The 23402-nt window shown below is 40.0% G+C and overlaps 1 protein-coding gene across 1 annotated transcript in view; it reads right to left on the minus strand.

Moving 5' to 3' along the window:
- Nucleotides 1–23402, minus strand: part of ADAMTS12 (ADAM metallopeptidase with thrombospondin type 1 motif 12) — a 148714-nt gene that overhangs the window by 8243 nt on the left and 117069 nt on the right. The window contains exons 17-21 of the mRNA XM_032675323.1: nt 19758–19884; nt 12902–13112; nt 9188–10333; nt 3795–3947; nt 1076–1249 (exon numbers count right to left, since the gene is read on the minus strand). Coding sequence (XP_032531214.1) covers nt 1076–1249; nt 3795–3947; nt 9188–10333; nt 12902–13112; nt 19758–19884 — 1811 coding nt within the window. The remainder of the gene's footprint in view (nt 1–1075; nt 1250–3794; nt 3948–9187; nt 10334–12901; nt 13113–19757; nt 19885–23402) is intronic.

Raw genomic sequence — 23402 nt, forward strand, 5'->3', positions numbered from 1 at the left:
ACATTCCAGTATTACTTATCCACTGACTTTTTATTATTTTTTCACTTCGTCTGCAGCAGAGCCTGCTTAAAATACACAAAGTATTTCACACTGTGTCATGAAACAATGTGCCAGATATACTTTGAATAATGCATTGTTCCTGTCCTACAAGCAATTGCATCCTGTCCTACAAGCAACTGAATCCCTATGGACAGAGCACTCTGTCTGACATCTGGTAAATTAACCTTTTCAATCCAATTGTATACAGTGTCCTTAGCATGAGGACAACTGTCAGGGTTTGACTAGTGTTTTTTTTTAAAAAATTTAAGTGGTAAACAGGTGTAATCATTTGGCTATTTTTATTTTTTTGACCTTTGCTGATTACTTTGACAGAAATCACACATCCTGGTGTTCTTCTTCCAGGCGTGTTTTGTCAATGTCTTACAAAGAACAGTGTGATCACCTCCCTTGAAATCCAAAAGCATCAGGTCCAGAGGGCTGTAAACATCATGGTGCTTTCTCCAGAGCTGCTTTTAGTGGAAGTAAACACTAAAATGTAATCAGAACATGTGCTTTAGCTGACACAAATATGTACCTGGCTGCCTATGAGTTCATTGGAACAGATTTATATTACAAAAGGACCCAAAAGTCAGATTTATCTTATGTCTGGCCTAAGCTTCTGGATCTACAAAATTTCAGCCCAAAAGCTCAAGGGAAAGGAAAATTTTAAATTCACCATAATGAGAAAGCAACATTAAAATGGCAGCAAAACGGATTAATCTAAATGAACCACATTTACTGATCCAATAGAATAGCTAAAACAAATCTTTTTCCAGGCCATCTACTACTCTCTTTCAGAGTATGGTGATTTACAGCTCTGGCTGTGTATTATATGCACTCCTAAGAATGACTTGGGGAAGTCTGACGAACATCTATGCTAATTCTTGCTGTAACCATACACAAGGACTGCAGAGTGGTACGCACCAGCTGTGTGTCTTCCTTTGAACACAAGTTTACCCAACAGCACAGGATCTGAGAGTCACTGTTACCTGACAGGTAATTGCTCATTCCAAAAGCTTCTTTTCAAGGACAATACCTTATTCCAGGGCTCCACATGCCACTGCAAACAAGGCTCTGTGTTACACCTAGTGCTGAGTTGTGGTTTATATCCGAGTAACTGGCAATGAAAAGCCCTGAGCAGTCGCTTTTCACGGACATCAATGCAGTGAACATCTCGGGTCTTGAAGCCGCCGCCGCAGTTCGCAGAGCACTGCACACAAAACAGAAAGGGGCACATCTCCAAATGATGCTCTCCTGAGGGGCTGTACCTTCCCCAGCCACAGAGGAGCAGGACAGCCTGAGCTCTGAGCATCCTGAACAAAGGACATTTCCAGTTTACCGGAACAACAACCTGTTGTAAGGCTTAAACACTGTGGGTCTCATCACAGCAAACTGGAACACACCATATAAGTACTTCCCTTCCTTCACTGCCATGTCCATTAATGACATGTGTGTGTGTGTTTAATTGAGAAATCTTGACAACTATTTCCAAAAATGTCACAGTCAAAGAGTTATAATGCAAAAAATACAAAAAATGAATTCTGTATGCAAGGAGATTGTCAGTTCCTCAGTTGTTTCGGAAGGAGGGAAAGGAGGGAGGGAGGGACGGAGGGAGTAGCAGCTCCCACCCTCATGTTCCTTGCTCCTCATGGCACCAGGAGGTTCCATACTCCGAGAGCAGGCTGGGCATGAGAGAACAGGAAAGAAGAGAGGCACCCTGAGCCTCATTCATAGCCTGTGAAATCACTTCTCAGCTTAGAGCTCTGCCGGTAAGCTAAGTGAGCTCTTCCAGCCTCCTATTTCTCTCTGAAGCTTGCTCCAAGGCCTCATGCAGCATCACCAGGTCCTGTCCCCAGACACCAAAGCTCAGGAACTCTCCTGCTGTCAAGGAAGAAGTGAATTTTCTACTCAAAGGATAAGGAAAAATACACATTTTGACTTCATCCAGAATTATAGCCAATTCCAACTACACCACTGAGTAATCTCAGATCAGCTTTCACCTTTACCACCACGCTGCAACAGCAACTAATGCTGTTCTCCTTTGCATAAATAACCACTCTTCAGTTGAGCAAAGAATTTGAACATAATACCTCCCATGGGAGATGAAGAATGAATGGGGAGGGAATCTATACTCTTGTAGACAGAAGTTTCTGTCCCTCTGGATAAAAACAGTGAACAGAAATGACTCTGTAAAAAAATGAGTACAATAGCCCCAAAATATGTGCGAGTTATACCTAGTATTAAACTCAGATTGTAAGATCTAGTCTGAAGCACCTTTCTTTTAGGGAAGAGGAGAATTAGATGAGAGCAAAGGAACAGAAGAAGCTCTACTACACTAGCAGCGGAACATAGCCATCTTGCTATGATAAGGTGCCTTAAGAATGTTTGAAATGAGTAACAAAAAACAATTTCACTCGTAAAGCAAACAAATGTTAGTAATTTTTATATATTAAATTGTAATTAGGTTTGTCTGTCTAGTTCAATTTATGGAAAAAAAGGGTGAGTAACACAATAGAAATCTGTTAGGAAAAGCCTTTTGCTTTAAATTGTTTTCACAATTGGACTGACACTTTTAAAAATTTGTGTCTCATAATATTTTACCATTAAGCCTTATTTCTAGCTACTTTTTTTGACATAACTATCATTCATTTCTTGCAAGAGCAATGACATTTATGAAGAAAAAGTGAAAGTAAAATATGCCCTACTGTAAATGGGACTGCTCAGTATCTATGTATCATTTAAAATGAATTTTGAAGGCTTAAATGTAGTTATGTAAAGCCTTGGCCTTTCCTGAACTTCCTAAACAGGCATGTAATTCCTGTACAAATCAATTCTGTGTCAAAGAGCTTAATAATACAGCACAGGTTTTGTAACTACAACCTTTTCTTTGTATGAATCTGCCCTCTAGCCCAATGGCAACAACACTGTCCACAAACATGATATGTACTGAAAAAGAGTATCTTTCTCTTTATTAAATCGACATTATTTCAATAGAATTCTGTAGGTTTCCTCTTTTGAGTCATAAAAAATAACCAGCTGTTTAAAACTCCATTTTTAGACTGCATGAAGACAAAATGTAATAAGTTTCAAGAAGTCACCAAAGTCCTTCCAGGTGTCCATCATGCATCTTAAAATACCAAAACATAAGTCAAACACAATTTCCTGGGCTCCACTTGCCACCCTGGACACTATTCTGTCCCTTGACCAAGCCATGTGTACACAACTAGGATCAAACAGGACCCTATACATAGCAGGTATTCTCCCCAGTACCATGCTCTTTCATTTTTTAAATGTAAAAATTAGAGATTAAATGGATGGGGAACAGATCGTGTCACATAAGAGATAACATATGGTGACAAGGGTGAATAGGAACATGACAACTCCTTCTTTCAAATTCCCACTGCTTCTTAAAATTAGGAGGTGCCTCTGGAAGCAGAAATCAAAAAGATGCCACAACCAAATATGTACAGTTTTGCCCTACAATCTCCATAAAACATGAACAGTGAGTCCTGCTTTGGCTCTAGATGCAAGAGTTAATGAGCACAACCCACGACAGGAAGAACAAAATTCACAGCAGATGTGTTTCTAGATATAACTTGGTCAGGAAATCAGAAAATTAGTGCTGAATAGTCAACTGGGAACCATGTATGCATTACCACTGAGTAAATAATTGCTTTAAAAATGAAGTACTTAGAATTTCCTACTCACTGAAATTTGCAAGCTTACTGTTCACACACAGCTCTGAATGAAGTTACCTTGCTCCAATTTCCTGTTTTCCAGCTAGCACATGGGCGGAGATAACATTTTCTTGCAGGATCAGGCTTTTTGATGTGCTGACAGTGAGATGTGTTCCTGCTGCTGCACTCCACCAGTCTCCAGAAAGCCCCCATTCCACAGGTGGTGGAGCACTGCAGAAGGGTAAGAGAAAAGCCCAGGGGCAAACTCAACATTAGTACATCATTTGGAAACAATCCTGGAACCTAAATATAAATATCTAGAGCCATTTTAGATGACCCAAGTTATCTGAGAAACTCAAAAAAAGACTTCAAACTCACCTAAATTTTAATGTTCTAAAAGAGGGCTTTCTATTGCTTTGTTAAGACACTACCAATTTTGACTTACACTATGCAATTCTCTTCTTTGGCAAACTCCTGCTTACTGAGACACTCTAAATCTGTACCAGCTGTTCCACCATTTTCTTCTGTTGTCTTTGGGGATCCGATGTACGGTATAATTGCATCCAATCTCCAGTATTGCTCCCTCTCTATCCCTAATATTCCTCATGAGATAGCCAGCAAATTAAGAGCAAATCTTAAATAAAATATGAGAATCTTGGAAAAAATGTGCAGCAAAAAGATGTTTTAAAATTATTAATTCAAGAAGGGACTGATTGTTTTCAACATTTGGGAGGATTTTGGTGTCTGAGGTAAGAGAAAACTGATTATTCCAGTGCAGATCCCAAGAATGCACACTCCTTACAAAAAAGTCAAACACTGTCATTGTATTCTGAAGCAGGAAGGGGTGAAGATTGGCTGGAGATACCCATTTACCTTTTTCTCGCTTAAAAAGGGAGGGACAGTGAACAACTACACATATAGAATCAAATCCAACACACCAAGCAACCTGTAGCTTGCATGAGAAACGGCATAAATAATCTTGGACTAAGTCAGCAAAAGGATGCAGAAAGCAACTGTTATTGTTTGCTTTGAACTCTTTCTGTGGAAGTGGGAAAGCTGAGTAAGTGTTCTTGGAAAAATAAGGAAACCTAAGCTGAAGATGAGGCAGGAAAAAAATCAGCATTGAAGACATGGAGATTCCTGGAACAGGTGTACAAGGATCCTGTTAAAGGGAAGTGCATACCACTGTTCAGTTTTGCCTAGTGACATATCCATCCAAGACCATTTCTCTGCCTGAGAGGATGGACTGCCTTTGTCTTGCTTGCTGACTGTTTGATGGCTTCCTCAGCTCTGCTATGCCAGTCTGACAACACCAAGACTTTACTGAAGGGGTGCTCAGTCTTTGACCAAAGAGCACACATTCTGAGCACACGTGAGAAGATCAAAGATAGCTGCAGGGATGGTGCTGGGTAGGTCATACTTATAAAAGCTTTATATTCTTGTCTGAGGAAAGTGAAACACAGCAGGCTTCTTTCAAAACCTGCTATGTGCAGGTACAGAGTCAAGAGGGAAATGCATGATGCTGCAAACAGCGCAGCATAAAGCACACTTGTCCTGGTTAGAACAGCTGGGACCGATTCATCACTGAATGGGTATAGCCCAAACTGTGTATTCTATAGCCCTCCATGCCATTTCCCAGAAACTGTTGTCTGTAGAGGCCTGCGAGGTGGGGGGGGAATGTTCCTGAGCACCCTCATACCCTTTTATGGAATGAGCACCCTCATACCCTTTTATGGAATTCCCCACTCTGAGGGAAGGACTAAACACCCTTTTATGGAATTTCCCGCTCTGAGGGGAGGACTGAACATTCCTGCCTGAACTGGAGAGTATATAAACCTGGAGTTTCGGAACCTTTTTACCACTCGTGGGATCCAGAAGAGGACTGCAGCTCATCGCTCTCAACCAGACTGCAGCTCACCACCACCCTCGGCCGGACTACAATCACCACTTTTGGTTGGACTGCAGTAGCTCTCCCACCAGCAGGTTTTTCCCCTCTCCCTTTGCTTTAGACTCAAGGGGGGGGCCCAGGTAGCACCGCTTTGTTTGTGCCCCGGGGTGCTGGGTTGTACATTTGGGCTTTGTGGGTTAGTGCCTGTTGCTTGTCTGTGTAGTCGTACTTATTGTATTATTTTATTAAATTGTTATTCTGACTTGTAATCTCTCTTTGAGTTGGCTTGGTTTCCTCTGCTGGTTAACTTTTAAACCAGCACAACACTCCAGCATAAAGCCTTACCTTTCTTGACTGCTGTTTGATGCTACATAAAGGAGACAGATTGCTCTGAAGTTTGTGAAGACTTACTGCTTTTCCCTTTTGTTGTTTGGGAACCAAGATTCCCTCTTGTCATAGCAGATGTCTATTACAGAGGGAGAAAGTGCAGGTGACTTTTCATGACCAATAGCAGAGGTGCAGAATGAGCAGATCTAGTGGTAATGGGATATCTTTGGTACCCAGAAAGCTGCTGGAAAGGGAAAAGTGACAGCCCAGAATGACTTGGGAAAGTCGCAGGAAAGAAAGAAGTTACAGACAGAAGCATCGGTGGAATTGGGCACTGTTTTGCCCTACTCACATTAGTGCTCTCCCCTGGGAGGCAAGTGCCAGCACTGGTACAGGATATGTCAGACCATTCCATCTCAGTGACTATCACTATTCTTGCGCACTATTTATTTACTAGCATAGATGTATCATAAAGAGCAAAGAAATGTCAGAATATTGGCAGCTACTAAAAGAGACAGAGAGAGAGTATAGCAAGACGTTCATCTAGGTAGATGCACTGGTCTTGAAATAGCAATGCCTTGGACAGATGTCAGCTAAAAACACCCACAAAGTTTTACTAAGGACAGGTATATAGAAAGAGCAAAAATCAAATCAGAAAACTGTAGATTAAAAATTAGTTAAAGGTAATGAACAAAAAGAAAAGGTTCTGTGAATGTTAGAATCAAGATATGTGTCTGAAATAGGTAACTTATTTCATGAGAAAGATAACAGCTGACTTTATTAATAGAATCACAGAATGGTTAAGGTTGGAAAGGACCTTTGCTCACACAGGACCACCTGGAGACAGCTGCCCAGAACCATGTCCAGATGGCTTCAGAATCTCCAAGGATGGAGATTCCACAAATTCTCTTTTTTCATCACTTTTCCTTCTTCAAATTTGTAAAAAAAACCAAGTTAAATGTGACACACTTTCTGTAAAGTTAATTTTAACAGATTCAATAGCTTTCACAAGAATAGCAAAAGATTACCAAATCATTAAAGAACAGCAAAGTTAGGTACATCAAGTATCCTCAAACTGATTTCATCAATTCTGTGAAACCAAATATATTGACCTTATCTAAACATTCATTTAAGTATTCTTCAATAACTTTGAACTGTTGAGAATTATTTTTTCTATAGATTGGAAAAGTCCCAGAGGATTTGATAAGAATATCTTTCAAGTTATTTTTAGGAAAAGAAAAAGTCCTACCTGTGGTCTAATGGAATGCTTCACCCAACTTGACCTCACAAGAACATAAAAAACAAATTACTGAATAATGAAGATCAAAATGGCAAATACTAACAAAAATGATAAAGCAACAGAAAAGCCCACATGGACCTATCTAGAAAAGATTATTCAATTGAGTCTAATACCCTGCTTTGACAGGGATACATGGCTTAATGAAGAAAAGGAGCCAGCTGACATGATGCATTTTTACATATCTGTATAAAGCATTCTTTTAGCAAATGACGGAAATATAGTCTAGGTGAAATAATTACAAGATCAGTGTTAAAACTGTGGTAAAGTGGTCCTTGTTGGTTCAGTGTCATAATGAACTGACACTTCAAACATAGTCCTGCAGGGCTCTGTCCAAAGCCAGGCTCTCTTCAGTATTTTCATTAGCTAACTGAATAATGAAAGACAGCATGCGCTTAAAATACTTGCAGATGATGACAAGTTGGGAGAGTTGCCAGGAATGTTGAAATCTGAACTCAAAGACACCTCACCACATTAGAAACTATAAGAAAACAGTGAAATTCAAAAATACATGCCAAATACTGCATTTAGGGAAAACTTTTTATGCATACACATATATACACACATACACATTCATATATATAGGTCTAAAAACATAACTGAGAACATCTGACATCTGCTGATCTAGAAATACTGTATTAAGGGATCCAGAGTTTACAACAGACCACAAATTCAAAAAGTGAAAGCGAGATGGTTACAAAACAAGACAAATCTGATTCCAGCATTCACAAAGACAGTAATAAATAAAACAATAGCAATTATTCCATTTTATCTGCTATGTGTCAGCTGGGGCCACAATGAACGTCACTGATGAAGAAATATGTGATGAAACTGAAGCAAGTCCGGATGAGAACAACAAAGTCACCAGATATTTAGAAAACACAAGGAAAATCTGAAAAGAATTTAGAAATTGGACCTCAGAATAGTTATTAAGAAGAAAATTTTCCTTCACAGTCTTTACGTAAAAAAAGGGAATCTTCATTTTCAGTACAGAAGATTTTGGCTATGTATAAGGAAAATATTTCTAAGGTGGATAATGAACGACTAGGACAGACTGTAGCATCTCTGTGTTAGACCTCTGCTCAGGTTGTGGTGGGCTTGGGGGGTACAACCTTTCCCCTGAAATTCTGTTGTAGACTCTTGCACCCAAGCAGATCTAAATGCAGGTATTCAGGCATGTGGAGGAGGAAATGCTTCACCTGTCTCACCAGAACACGGGAAGCTAAGGCCATTCTCACCTGGCCATGGGAAGACACAAGATGAAACTTCAAACTGCCATCAGGAACACACGTCCTGAACAACCACTGATGTGGTGGTGACAGAGCCTGCTCTTGCTCAGGGGTCTTACCCACTGGCTGCATCCAGACAGAGGACACCAACATGATCTCAGTGGTCTAGATGTGCCTCCACTGCCATGGGATACACTAAGTCATCTCTTGCTGTCCTTTTGGGCCCTGCATTTCTGCAATTCTATAATAATTCCAGGTAGAGCCAAGGGCAAGCAGGTACAGAGAAACAGACCTTCTCCATCAGTACTGAGACAGAGGCAGATCAGTTCAAGGAGGTTTCCAGATCTAACTCTGTTTAGCTTGGTAAAAAAGGCCTTAGAAGAATGAGATAATTAGTTCAGATACCAAACTCTTTCACTTTAGATACTATGATTTCAAGCATATAAAATCCATTCACAGAAAAAGAACCCTGTTTACGTAAAAATAGAATTTTACAGTGGGAAGGACATTAAGTAAAAGTTTTTAATATATGGTCAGGCCCCCTGATGACTATATTCACTCTATGTAAGCAACCTAGATACCCCAAGTTACCAACTCTTTCGTGTCAAGTATTTCATATGAATGTATGGTACTCATTTCAGATAGTCATGACAAACTAAGAAGTTTCATTTCAGCCGTGGTTCAGTCAGCTGTTCACACTCTCCACTTTTACAAGCTAAAAACAACTTACCTCACTCCAGTTACCTACTATCCAGTAGGCATCACCGGGCAAACTGTTGGGTGCTGTTATATGGCTGTTTTCTGTGACATTCACTAAAACACCCTCAGATGTTGCACTTTGGTTCCTCAGAGTGTGCTCGAGAGCTGAGGATTGCGTGCTGGTAGTTACCGTGTCAGGCAACTTTACTTCTTTTCTGTTGTCAGTCTGGCCTCTTGCTACATGTCCAAGCACTGTGGGTGTTTCTGTAACTGGTGCTTGTGGGGTAGTTACTTCCACAACTGGTACATCAACCTGCAGGCTGATATAGTTTGCTGTTGGAAATGCCAGCCCTTGTGCTGCTCTGCTAACAGGAAGGAGCACAGAAGGGTCTTGGTGGTGAGATGCTGGTGGAGACTGGGGAGTCACACTCTCATTTTGAAGGACAGGAGAGACAGTGTCTAGGGTTGTGCTTCTGGTTCTGATTTCAGAATTGAGTTCTGTGCCGTAAAAGAGATCAGCTGGTTTCTTGCTGACTCCAAGAGGCCCATCAGTGTCATCAGATTCTTCGGTTAAGTAATCATAGCTGGAAGTTATTTCCGGATTACTAGTAAACGAGGAAACAGGAGTGTCCTCACTTCTGTGCATCTCACTCTCTTTAGTAGAAACTGGCTCACTTTCAGAAGTATTTTCAGAATGCCTTGTAATTTTAGTACTTAAGCTGTTATAAACAGGCCATGAAGTAGTATTTTGATATGAACTGTTTTCAGTAGAAACAACTGGATAATTGTAAGCATCACTCGGTCCAGCAAAATTATTTTGTATTGTTCTATTGGCTGTTCCCTCTTTTTCTGAGACATTACCCAAACCAGAGGATGTAGGCAAACAGGGAGTTACACTTTCATGCCTGGGTGTTTTTGTTGTTGTGTAGGACCTTGGGCTTGGTCTGAGTATCCTGCGAGGCAGATTCCGTTCGGGATTAGTAGTTGTTTTTCTGATTATGATCTTGCCTCTTCTGGGTGCCAGCGGGGGCATCAGGAATCTTCCAGCAGAAGGGCATTGCTGAAGACCACACAGGGCCTTAGAGTTTGGTCTCTTGGAACTATCACATGGCTCATCACTATTTTTGGCACAAGTGACATTACGAGTCCTTATTCCACCACCACAGGTAACTGTGCACTGCAAGTGAAACAGAATTAATACACATCCCCTCTTCATTCTGCTGCACATATTGATAAGTATCAGATGGCATTTGTTTATAATACAGAAGCATCATTATAAATAATCATTTAAAAAGCTTTTCTTGAAGAACGAGTGCTTCATTCTAGGATGTTCTGCTATCACAGAGTTCTTTCCACATTTTAAGAACAATAAATGTCACCTTGAGGAAACAGCAGTGAAAAAAAGCCTACACAATAAAGACAAAACATGAAAGTCATACAATAGATTTTGATTTCTTCATTGACTCACAATAGTCATCTAGCCAACACTTTTTCCACCAGGGTTATAAAAAAACAGACTAAAAACCTGCAATCAAACCCACATCTGACTGGCTCGGTGCTGCTTACAGCGCCCCAAACCTGCTCTGATGATCCATGCAGATCACACACCCTTGTTGACTTTATGAAACGGATTTTTCATTCAGTCATGGAGCAACCACCAAGTGCTGCCAGAGCTGCTAGCATGTCCCTCTTCAATTACAGACTACTGAAAATAATTAACCTATCTGGCTTCTATTTAAATGGGAGCACTGCTGTGTATAAAGGGTGCTGGAAGCTAAAGAGACCCATTTTTTCTGTGATGTTTTTCACTCTCGGGTCCACAGGCACAGCCATGCCTTCAGAAGCTGTTGCTCCACTAAGGACTTTGTGAAATCACACCTCTCTGGTCTGAGATACTAAGGCTGGATGACTGGCTGAGTATGAATGTAGATGTTACAAACAACCTACCGGAGGAATTCTTCCTAGGATATGAGGGAGCCTGACCAGCTAACTCAGGGGGTTTATAACCAGGTGCCTGACGTGAAGTGATGAACACTCCTTTTTCCAGCACTCTGATGCCCCTGACACATCAAATTTTTTTTTAGAGCTAGGTCACAGGGCAGTAAAACACCTCATGTTACTGGGGCACTCTTTATTGTTCACACCTGTAAAATAACATCAGCTCTGCAGCAACAGGAGCAGGGAAGCAAGCAGAGTAGCCTCACAGTAGGTAAGTTCATTAGCTATTCTGTCTGGCGTCCTTGCACTTCCAGATGAATAGCATGTTCAGTTATTCAGAGCTGTGCAAATTCACCTCAGCTGCAATCTGGCCTCTGAAGTTCTTCAGTAAAGGATTTTGCTTATTGAGGAAGAATAACAACAATTACCACTATGCTGCTGCTTAAACAAATTTTGTCAGACTTTGCCGCTTGCATGATCTGTACTAGCATTCAAGGGAGTTAAAAGGAATATTCAACCTTATTAACTTTTTGGGGTAGTGCCTGTCTCCCAGAATTAGTTTTGAAAATCTCTGCTTTAGGTTACAGACATGTACGAAAAAGAGATTTCAGAATGGCTACAACACTCTATCCTCATTATGTGCCTAATTAAGTATGTTTAATTTATAAGACACAGAAGGATCTTCTAACAGACAGATAAGTTTCGAGCAACAGGAAGTTTCACCTGTGTAAAATCTCTCTCTTACATTCACCAATAAGGAACATTTTGGAGTTACAAGTTTCCTGACAATCCTGTCATTTGTGCAGGTGAAACAGTCTGTCCTACACTCCCTCTCCAGTTCCTACAGATGTAGAAATTTACTTTTGTCAGTAAATTGCAAATATAATCCAATGGCACATGAGTACCAGCAGCATACTATTTCTATATAATTGTACTGCTAGTCATGTAACCCCACTCTAAGTTCTCACAGGTATTTAAAACATGGTGGTTGCTCAGTTAACAAAACAATCAATATTCTCGGATGATGGTATGTGAGCAGCATAAACCAAAACAATACTGTCACAATATTTATTAGCTCATTATGTGACACTGTTCTCACAGCAGTGAGTCTAGTGAAAAAAAAAAGAGGAGAAAGAAGGAGAAAGAGGAGTTTTCAGAAAAAGAAAACACTGTGTTTTCACCTGCAAAGGACCCACAACGATCATCTAGTCCGACTGCCTGACCACTTCATGGCTGACCAAAAATTAAAGCATATTGTTAAGGTCATTGTCCAAATTCCTCTTAAACACTGACAGGCTGGGGGCATCAAACACCTCTCTAAGAAGCCTGTTCCAGTGTTTGACCACCCTCCAGTAGAGAAATGCTTCCCAGTGTACAGCCTGAATCTCCCCTGGCACAGCTTTGAACAATTCCCACGTATCCATAGTTTGCAAGCTATGGGAAGAAAGGAAGAGTCAGAAATGCAAGAGATAGAAATGGAAAGAATGTAAAAACACTTCTTTGTAGGCCTACAGATATGACGTAGAGCCTCCCTCCCAGTCTGGTCCACAACAGTCATGAGTGTCACACAGACTTTTTAGCACTCAACCATGTTCTACTGTCCCAAAAGCTCAGCAAGTCAAGAAACAGTTAGCAAGGAACACTTCCTGAGGTATTTAGCAAGCAGGGCAGCTTTTCTTCTTCTGCACCAAAAATTTGTGAAGATACGTTAAACAAACAAAACAATTATTTAAAAGAAGCAAAATAGCAGGTCGTTGGTCCCCTCTGCTGACTACAATCGGTCATTTGGAAAAAAATACGAATTTACCTCAGTCCAGTTGCTCACTGTCCAGTCAGACGGGCACAAGACATCTCTGTTACATGACAAATGGGTCTTTGGTTTAAGCAGGTGCTGGCACTCTGTGACAGCCAGTGCCTGCTCATCAGATCCCACTGTCTGGATGCAAAGTACAGTTCTCTTCTTCTGGCCTGTTGGGCCACATGTGGTTGAACATTTCTGCCATTCCCCTGCCCACCACCTGAAAACCAGGGGGGTGAGAAACATCAGTAAACAACCCATCACAAGCACATTAAGAAAAAGGTCAGAGACTACAAGAAAAAGAATCAGTGACTTAAAATCTGAGTGCAGATACATGCTCTTCACATTAAGTCCAGATCATTCAAGCTTTCCCATTTCCCCTGTGCTCTAATACCAGCCAGTCACTGAAAGATAGAAGACAGAAGTAGGTAGGATTCCCAGACAGAAGTAGGCACTGAGTATTATGTTTCCTGAAGTGTAAGAATCCACTGAGTAGATACTCTTTCAAAGTCAAATTTGAGGAACTGCTAGCAAGTCTATTTAAGCAAGTAATCTATTAACTGTATCCTATTTGTTTATTGTTACCTCAGTACAGAGGAGTTAACAAATAAGAATCACTGGAGGGTCTGTAACGACAGCATAGAGGTGGAGAAGATCCCCTTATGCATCGATGCCTCCAGTACTGCATAACTGCTCAAACTGGCCCATAAGAGGAAGCAGCGAGGCACACAACCCAAAAAACAGAGCTATGCTGCCTGCTCCCACAAGGGATCAGTGCCTTGCAGCGCTCTCCCTCTGGGCCTAGTGTCCAGGTCTGCACTAGACTAGACACCCTTATGTGTCCCTCTCATGATTAAAGTCAGTCTTCCATAGCGTAGAAGACACATGCAATGTTCCACCAAATTAATTTCCTCTAGTGCAGTATTTTCCATTGCAAAATACCTTCCTGAAAAGAGCTATCCCCTTTCTGTTTGGTTTACCTTAGCCTTTCTCCAGCTTCATCCACCTGTTTTTTCTCATGCTGACCCAGAGTGGATCAAGTACCTGCTTATCTATTTTCCAGAAGAAAGGAGAGCAAAAAATTTCTGGGTTTTTACTATTTGAGAAGCACTGACATTAACTGTGTTTGCCTAAAGATTTACCTTTATACTTAAAAAAAAGGAAAAAAAAAAATCAAACCAAGAAAAGTCGTTCTCCTTCCAGTTTAGAGTGCCCTGGGCGTGTACACAACTTTGAGCTGCTGTATAAAAAGCCTGTAAACTCTAAACCACAAAAGCTCCTAGAAAATATTACTTGTTCCTGAGCTTTGAAGAAGGTCATGACAAAGCCTTACAATGAAAATACAGTAGGGATATCTTTAGAAAATGCCTTTCTAGACAAAATGGTAGAAGAAATTGCTTCTGGCTTGCAACCAATATCATTATATCGGGGTTTTTTTTCTCCTTTTAAGGTCCATGAACTTAGAGAAAAAATAATCCCATTCTGATAAATCCATCGAAGTTCGACATCCAGATTTATAATAGTTTTTGCTCCTTGATTTGCCTCCCATCTTACTGCACTTCTGGTTTCTTCAGTTAATCCCTCTCCCCTTTCCACTCTGATTTCCATGTTCCTTATTTAATTTGTTCTTCAGTTGCAAGCGAGCTGTCACTGATTTGGAAGGCACTGATATCTATTCCTTATAATTAAAAAAAAAACAAAGACAACCAGGACTGAGAGCAATCAAGCCATGCTACAGCTTATTTGTGCAAACATCTGGTCTTGTCTTCAGTACCTACAATTATTTTTCTTCTCTTTAGTTATCTGTACATACAGCACTTCCTTTTAAATTTCCCTAGAAGCCCTTTGCTACATGCTCTAAAATGCAGCCCAGTGGCAAGGCTTCTGGACATTGCTGCAATTAAAACAAACAAACAAAAACAAACCAGCCAAAATATTTTTGTCCTCCCCCTGCCCTCCTTTGGATTGTTTCTTGCTCTTGCAGGCTTCCGCAAACAATAAAGAAAAACTAAAATAGTTAAAGTACTTAAAGAGAAAAAGTGAGCACACCTCAGCAGAACACAGCAATAAACAAGAGGAGAATATATTATCACCACCTAAATCAAGCCATTTCAGGGTTGTTTTCATCTCTTGCATCTTCTTTCCAATTTTATCTTTTCTACAGTCTTTTAAATTGCTGACATTTCAGCACAATGGAACTTAAAAATGTGTATTGCTCTATTAATTTTAATGGAACCAGATAATGTATTTCAAGCTACAGACATCCTAAGCTGACACCCGTTATCCTCCTCACCATTTTTAAATGGCTCTGAGTAAGGGTTCAACAGTTTGCAGGTTTAAATATCAAACTCCTAGCAATAAATTATCAGAGCTTACTACAGAGCAGCAGTAATGGTGTGTGATTAACTATCACAGCAAACACTTTCTAAAAGTCATGGAAGAAAGTAAGGTGCTCCACAGTTAGAAAATTCCAGAAGTAATATTTTATCCTATTGCATCTTCGTGGTCAAACTAAAGCTACATTCAGCCATGTAGCTTCCTCTGTAGAGTCCTTCCTCACTCAGTGCAGGTAACAGTACTGGTGAGCCAAGCAGTTAATTGTCTGACACCACATTTACCACACACACTCCAAAACACTTGCTCTAACTGGAAGTTTATTCTTATCAGTAACTAGAATTTCTGATGTTGCATTTTCCTATTTTCATTCTAAGGTACATGCACATGCCATAAACATTCAAGAATGAGAAACCTGACATAGAAGCATGTGCATTCTTGTCTCTTCTTGGTCTCTGATGAGGACCTGAACTGTGGTGTCTCAGCCAAAGGGGAAGAAAGGCAAAGCCCAGAATGCAAAACATCTACCATCCACTTGTCAGAAAGAAGAAAAACAGTAGGTAGCTGTGCTGACTGTGGTGAGAGACTGGGACAAGCTGAGAGAAACTGAAGCCTGATGGAAGTCACCATCCAATACTTGTTCCTATCTCTGTTTTCTGATGGCATTTAGCACTACAGCAACTGAGTGGTTCCTAAGTATTAATGCATCATCTGGTCCCTGCAAAGTGAAACAACAACATTGTCTCCACAGGCAGGCATGGTGTGTAAAGATTGTGGTAACAAACAGAAACAAACAAGCAAAATGCATGATTTGGGTAATTAATTTGCGTGAACACTAATTTTCCTGAGACTGCCAAAACACAGAGCAGCCTGTCTGGTGAAAACATAACCTCAGGTAGTTTTCAGCTGCAGCTGTGAGTGCTTCTGCACTCAAACCTGGGATAGACGTAGGAAGAAAATCGGATTATTTTAGCAGGCATTCAGCTGCTTCAACTGAGACCTATCGCTTTTCCTCCCACACTGAGTTTCCAAGGTTTGTAACAAAGCAGGTAGAGCTCAACAGCCTTGCCCATTACACAGTCCCAGTCTATGCCTAGATGATGTGTGCTGAATGAAGTGCGCAACATGTTGAAAAACTAGAAGCATGGGATTTTGGAACCAAATCATGACTATGGGGCTGAATGTTCCCTCCCTTCTGCCCTCCTTCCCTCTGCCATGTCACAACTAAAAAAAAAACCCATCTTCTTTCAGTATTTGTGTAGCATCAGGCACGGCAGATACCAGTAGGGCATGGATTCTCACTGTGTATTATAATAGAAATGAGATTTCCTATTGTTATTATGCTGTTGGAAGTCTACTAAGCAGTCTGAAAGAAGGACAATAGCGTAATAGCAGATAAAAAGCAGGAGATTCTACATACTTGTGAAATTTAAGGTTACTCTGTTGAAGTGGGTAGTCAGAGTAAAAAGACTCCAGGCAATTTTCTACGCAGGGCAAAGCAAAACTTTTATTCACAACACTATAACTAGTTAAAATCTCACTCTTGTTCAACTAGTATCTATTGACTTCTAACTTTAACACCTATGGAACCAAACACCTGCCTACCAAAGAGACATGTAACTGGAAACCATACTCCATACCTTAACATGGAAAAAAGCATCCATTTAAGCTACAGTCTTGTCACACTCCTACTGAGCAACATCACCCAAGTTGTACATTTTAACTCTCAGCTGTTCAGCCATCTTTATTTTGTTCCAAGTCAAAATGTGGCACACATGTATTGTGATAATTTAATATTTTATTCATTTTGCTCCAAATTATTTTAGTAGAAAGTGTAATAATAAATGTAATAATAAGTATAAAATAAATGCAAAGCAAGTCAGCTAACAAGCCAGAATGTTAAGACTTATCAGAAGCCTGTAATTCAAACAGTTTATAACTAATTTCCTGAAATGAATTAATGAGATAAGATCTGGTTTATGAGAGTCACAAACATCTTTGTCTGTAGCTACTGCTTGATTAATTATCTATTTCTGGTTTCCTGGTCTAGTAAGCTTGTTTCATGGTAGCACGTTTTCCACCAGTGGGATTTAGCAGATCATCAGATGGAAGCTTATGCAACAGAACAACCATCTTTTTTTAGACAGGATGTTACTATAAAGAACGAGGTTCACTGTTGGGAAGTGGGGTATCATCCAATGGTTTCAGCTGGATGGTGTGGCTGCAGCACTCACCAAAGGTCTCCTGCAGTGTTGTGTTTAACAGCACTGTCCTCACCTCTAGCACAGAATTTACACCTCTCTACAGAACACTTGGTCTTCAGCAGCTTCATGTGGACTCTCAGTTATCCTATATAATGCTGCGTGGGACAGTCACACCTTCCTCCAATATTCAGATTTCTTTAGAGTAATGAGCCAAGAAACTGTACTAAACTGTCTTGCATTTCAAATGAAGATATGAACCATCTATCTAGATTAGAGGTGGCACATATGCCATGGAAAGAAAATACCAACTAAATGCAATGCTGGGACTACAGCCTGGAAGTAGAGACCAGATCTGCAAAAGGAAGGGCTTGGGAAGGGTAAATAGTAATTAATTCTTCACTGCCATCACGTCCACCAGAGGAATTCAGGGCCACCAACAGAAGTTAGTGAGAGCCAGGTTCAAAATAGTTAAAATGAGGTGGTGCTTCACACAGGGATTAAAGCTGTGGAACTTCTTGCAATGGAAGTTGTATATAATAGAAGTTTTACAACATTGCACAGGGAGGCTGGACAAGTACTTGTAAGAGAGGTCCACTGGAGGTTACTGATTAGAAAAGCCATAAAAACCACTGGAAATGCCTTGAATTAAAACCAGTTGGAAGCTGGAAGAGCATTAAAAAGAGATATAATTTATATTTGCCTTGCCTTTATTCTTCCTTAGGCATGTAGGTCCTGCCGAGAGCCAGAACAGGGACTTAGACAGTCCCTTGGTCAAACTACTACAGTCACTCTTATGTTATTAAGAGAAAAATAAACACACAACATGATTCCAGAACTAAACATATGGTTTTCCTGCACTGCATTTTGTCATTATTTTAGTGCTTTCCTCTGTGGTGCAGAAGGAGCTTAAGAAGCATCAGTCAGGGCTGTCAGCACACGAGAGCTTTTCTGCCTGGTCTGCAGAAGAGCTTGTTCACGTATTACATAATTCTACAACGTGCTCAACAAGGGACAAATTCTGCTCCCTCACTTTCAAGAGCAGGTCCAAATAATGTTGTCACTTAGAACAAATGGGACAAATTGAGTCAATTTGGAACTTTGGAATTGATAGCACAGTTTATATGTGCCATAAAAAACACCCCAATGTATGTGTGTAGCCTCAGCTCTTAACTAGTCGACTAGTTAATAAGTTTATCAATTGATTAACCATATTGATTATCAATTGATTTTCCATAATTCTACAAGGAGTTATGAAATGCTGGTAGTCTAGGTTGCAAGCACAAAGATTTAATTCCCAGAGGAAACATCATGTGCTGTTGTGAAGATACTTGAAAACAACTGGTAAAACCAACAGCTATGTAGAATTTTTTAGATTAGAGTTTCATGAAATTCACTGCTGGCAAATGCAACAGAATGAGCTCTAAGGGACTCATGACTTCGATTTATTCTGATTGAACTAGAATTACTAGGGGAAAAGTGGTATACCATTGTGAACAGCATGATAAACAACTTTCAAAGACAAAAAAGACAAAAGCAAGATGTTACAGTACCTAAAGCATGAAACTAAAACCAATATTGATTTCTTCCAGCAAAACTATGTCTGTTGTACAAGCCCACAGTTCTGTTGACACCTGGAATTTTTGCTGTGGTTAGTCTTCCTTACACTACTCGCTCAAATGGTAGAAGACAAAAACTTGAGATGAAGAGGAGTTAAGGTAATGTTATGAGAATGGAAAAAATTATTCCTATGTGATCACATAATGAAGAAAGCTGCACTTCACTGAAAGTTAAAAATACAAATGGACATGATAAAAAGATGCCAAATAATGCGTTATAAAGAAAGTATAAAAATTAGTTATAGAAGTGGGCATTTCCACCCATCATCTCTCACAAAAAGGACAAAGGAGTATCAAAAAATACTGAAAAACAGCATCAAAAGGTCTCTCTGTAAGTTAGTTCTTGGACCGCATAGAAATGCATTATCATTTGAGCTAAGACAGGAATACAATTTTTAAAATAAATAAGAATTTATTCAGTCCTCAGGCCACCTGCACCCAAACTGAATAAAAATAGTACCTACACACATGAATGAGACTGCAATCTCCACCATTTCCAGCACAGACTGCTCAGTAACTTGCCTTGGAAACCTCTCAGGGCTGCTCACTTCTGACTTGTTTATTATGGGGTTTCTACAGCTTGCTCTGTAGTGTGTGGAAGCTCTCACAGTGGCAGGCTGTGGGTGCCACGTTAATCTGGTATCAGAAACAACATCTCCCTTTGAATAAGGCTGCTATTTACCACCCCAGAACCCTTCCAGTACCCCTTACCTGGGCGGACAGTCCTTCTCGTAGCATTTCTTTTGCCGCCCGTTGGGCTGAGTCACTGGGTCACAGAAGGAGTTCTTGATTGCTCCACTCCCCTTCCACATGCAGTGGGCAACCTGGCGCTGCACCCCTACCAGAGAAACACACAAAAAAAGGAAGAGTAACCCCTGTAGGCGGAAGATGAACTGCAGAAATACTCCAAGATGTTGTACTCTGCATCCCAGAATATAGTAACTGCTGTGACAATTTGCTGTGCTGAACATGAGCTAAATCAGGTATGAGCATCCTTTAATCAAGCTGAAAAGAGGTTAAGCAGAGCTCTTTTGGGTCAGATAGCTCAAGTCACACATTAGAAAGCACTTTCCTTAATCCCAGCATAGTTGTCAGCCTCAGAAAGGGTTCTGGCAGGCTCTGAAGAAGGTTTAAAAGGCTATGAATGGTTCTTGCATTACCTACGGACAAGAGGCAACACAGCAGCATCAGGCTGTTCACAGCAAGCCTGCTTTTGCTGATCATTGCTTTCTACTTCTGGGAAGGTTGCTTAAGCAGAATACAAACCGGAGTGTATGAGCAAAACCATAACCTTGTGACTCTTAATGCTGAATTCCACTTTTAAGAAGTTTCGGTACACATTTTGACCGAAAATGATGTTTTCTGAGCAACTAATGCAAAACACTCAGCACAAGAGGCAAATCACAGTGATGAACAGATACACAGAGATATTCCATACAAACAATCTGGGTTATTTCCTAACAGTTCCACTTACACAAAATGCCTCTCATTTAACAGAAAGAAACATGAACCAAAATACTACGTTACCCTAGTGTGAATCTAAAGAAAGCCAGTTTCCAGGGGCCTGCTTTCCTCATAGTTCTGCAATAATTTGAGGCAGATCTCATGCTGCAACTGAATGTAAAAAAAAGTATTGCAATATTGCAGTTTGAAAGGTTGTGGCTAGACTCATATAGAGGCATTAAAATAGTTTTATTACATCCAAACAAATTCTAAGGACTAAAAAGACTGAAGAAACGTTTATTAGCTCTCATTAAATTAACAGTGGTATTTATTCACAGCAATTAATATGCACATGGTAGGTCACTGTATCTCTATAACTTTTATCCTTCTTCTGGGAAGCAGGAGGGCCTAACAGCACTCTTATTATGGTGCCAAGGATAAATGTTAGGCTATTTTGCAGTACGTTTAGAAAACAAGCTTTTCCTTGCCTCAGACCTCCTGGTAGCTGGTGTGGGACACTATCTGGAAGATAAGAACAATAACCCACAGAAAATACTTGGTAAATATGAAAATATTCTTCCATACAACATATAGACTCATAGAATCATAGAAACGTTAAGGTTGGAAAAGACCTGTAAGACCATCAAGTCCCACTAGTAACCCAAAACTGCCTCAATAACACAGAAGGAACTTTTCTATGCATATCGAAGTCATTCCCTAGAAGCCAATGGAAACCTATATCCCTTTTTTTACCACCACAGAATATCAGGTATGTGAGGATATGTTTTCACTTCTTGAGTACTTTCAGACTTGGGACTGAGACGTACAAAACAATTACTGATTACAGTGCAGGATTTTATGACTGGCTCTCCTCAAGTCAGACATGGAGGTTGATTTCCTAGAACAGAATTAGTGTCACCTATAAGGGAAGATTAAGGGATTGAGGCATTCAAGCTCTAAGGTTTGGAAGTAGCTGCAAGGCTGCAGTATGTCTGGAGGTGTTGATCTCCTATTCCCAGGTGACTTCGAGCAGCAGAAAGCATTTTGGTTTAGCATAGGACTCCCAGGGAGCCACGTTCTCTTTTATGCCACAGTAAATGTAACTGGAATATTCAGCAACATTCCTACTAGCTGTAAACAAAGCAGTTCATAGAAATATGTTTCTGTCCCTTTCAAAATCATGATATGCTGCTGCTGCAAATACAAATAAGAAGAAATCTTTTGCTTTGATAAATATTTTGTGTCATTTCAGATGCTGTAATTCACTTCAAAACCACCATAAACCTTTGCAAAAGTTTTGCTTTGAAGCTGTACATTCTCATAAAACAACTGCAGATCACTGACATCAACAAACTAATTTATTCACACAAGCAATTTGTATTATGGAAGTTATGTGAACTCTCACTGTAGTTTCAAAATGTTTGGATGTTCAGCTCCAAAGCTGGAGTGAAATTCTACATGTATATATCAATACACATATGTATGTAGGTATATACATGTAATGAGATAATGGAGCAGTTGCTTTTATCAGGTTGCGCAAGTTGAACTAGAAAACACTGTAGAAGTAGAAAACTAGTCACTCCACACTGATCCTACCCTAACAAGTGCTTACACAAGTACATAACTTAAATGGGTAATATCCCATTTAAGTCACAGATTAAAAATTCTAAATCTACTTAAACCTCAGTAAAATTTGAAACCTAAACACTATTTCTATAAGGCTGTGAGAGTTAGCTGTTTTCCTCCCTTCACCACTTTTCCTTCTCTCTGACCTCAGTGCTAATTAGTTCACACTGACGTGTACTATCTCAGCTCTGTGGAAAAAAAAAACCCTACAAATATTTCTGGTTAAAAAAAAAGAAATTGAGAATGACAATAATAGATCAAAGAATAACCTTCATTTCACTAAACCTGCTCAGAGATTACTTCTATTCTCTGTGATACTTCATCCCTCATGCAGAACTTTTCAGGTGTGAGCTTAACCTTCTCAGCTATTGATTTCTCTCTTGGTTTGCAAAGAAGGTGCCTGTTTAAAGTCATTTAGTTGTGGAAGGATTTTGAAACAGAGATTAGAAATCTGTTGGCTGCACAGCTCTCAGTTTGGGCAAAATTAAGGCTGAAAACAACAGAAATAGAGGACCAGAATCAAGTGTATAAAAGGCATATGCAAAAGAGTACATTTGATCATAGAACTCATTTAAACATGTAATTGTCTCAGTTGTCCATTTAAATCAGATACTCTGCAAGTAGCTCACTTTATATTTGAATAAACAAATTACATTCTGGGCATGCACAAGTAATGTGCAGAATACAAGAGCCAATCTTTACATTCACAGTGTTACAAAACTCAGCCCCGTAACAGTGAATGGAAATATAGTGACCTTTGTTTTCTAAAACCAATACTACAAGTTGAATACCACATTTCAGTTCAGGAACACCTGGTGATAATTTTGCAAAGCTGCCTTGATAGCAGTTGTGAAGGATTTAGAGGGCACATAACAATTAACCCCTGAACAAATCTTACAGTTAAGTCCTTTTGCAGAGCTTTGAAAATTTGCCAATTACTGATGCTATCTACGGAGAAGTAAATTGTTGATGTTGCCTAATATCCTCCTTTTGTTGCAGCTGTGCTGTTTTATGCCTCTTGTTACGTCTAATGCCACTTGAAGCTGGTTCTAAGAAATATGACTAAAGCCTTTAGGCAAGGAGGAAGGATTAACACCTGCAATTCCACCCTTACCCATTCTGTGATTCTGTAAAGAAAGAATAATAGGTAGTTGCCCTAGCAAAAAACCTCAGTGATACACTTAAATTAATCTGGCTATAAGAAAGCTTATGGGCTCTAGTTGCTATCTTGAGAGCAGGCTCTGGAGCCACAAGCTCTCGGCCAGAGGGTGCAGCAGTTGCAGGACA

The sequence above is a fragment of the Chiroxiphia lanceolata genome, chromosome Z, assembly GCF_009829145.1.
Source record: "Chiroxiphia lanceolata isolate bChiLan1 chromosome Z, bChiLan1.pri, whole genome shotgun sequence".
NCBI classification, from domain to species: Eukaryota; Metazoa; Chordata; class Aves; order Passeriformes; family Pipridae; genus Chiroxiphia; species Chiroxiphia lanceolata.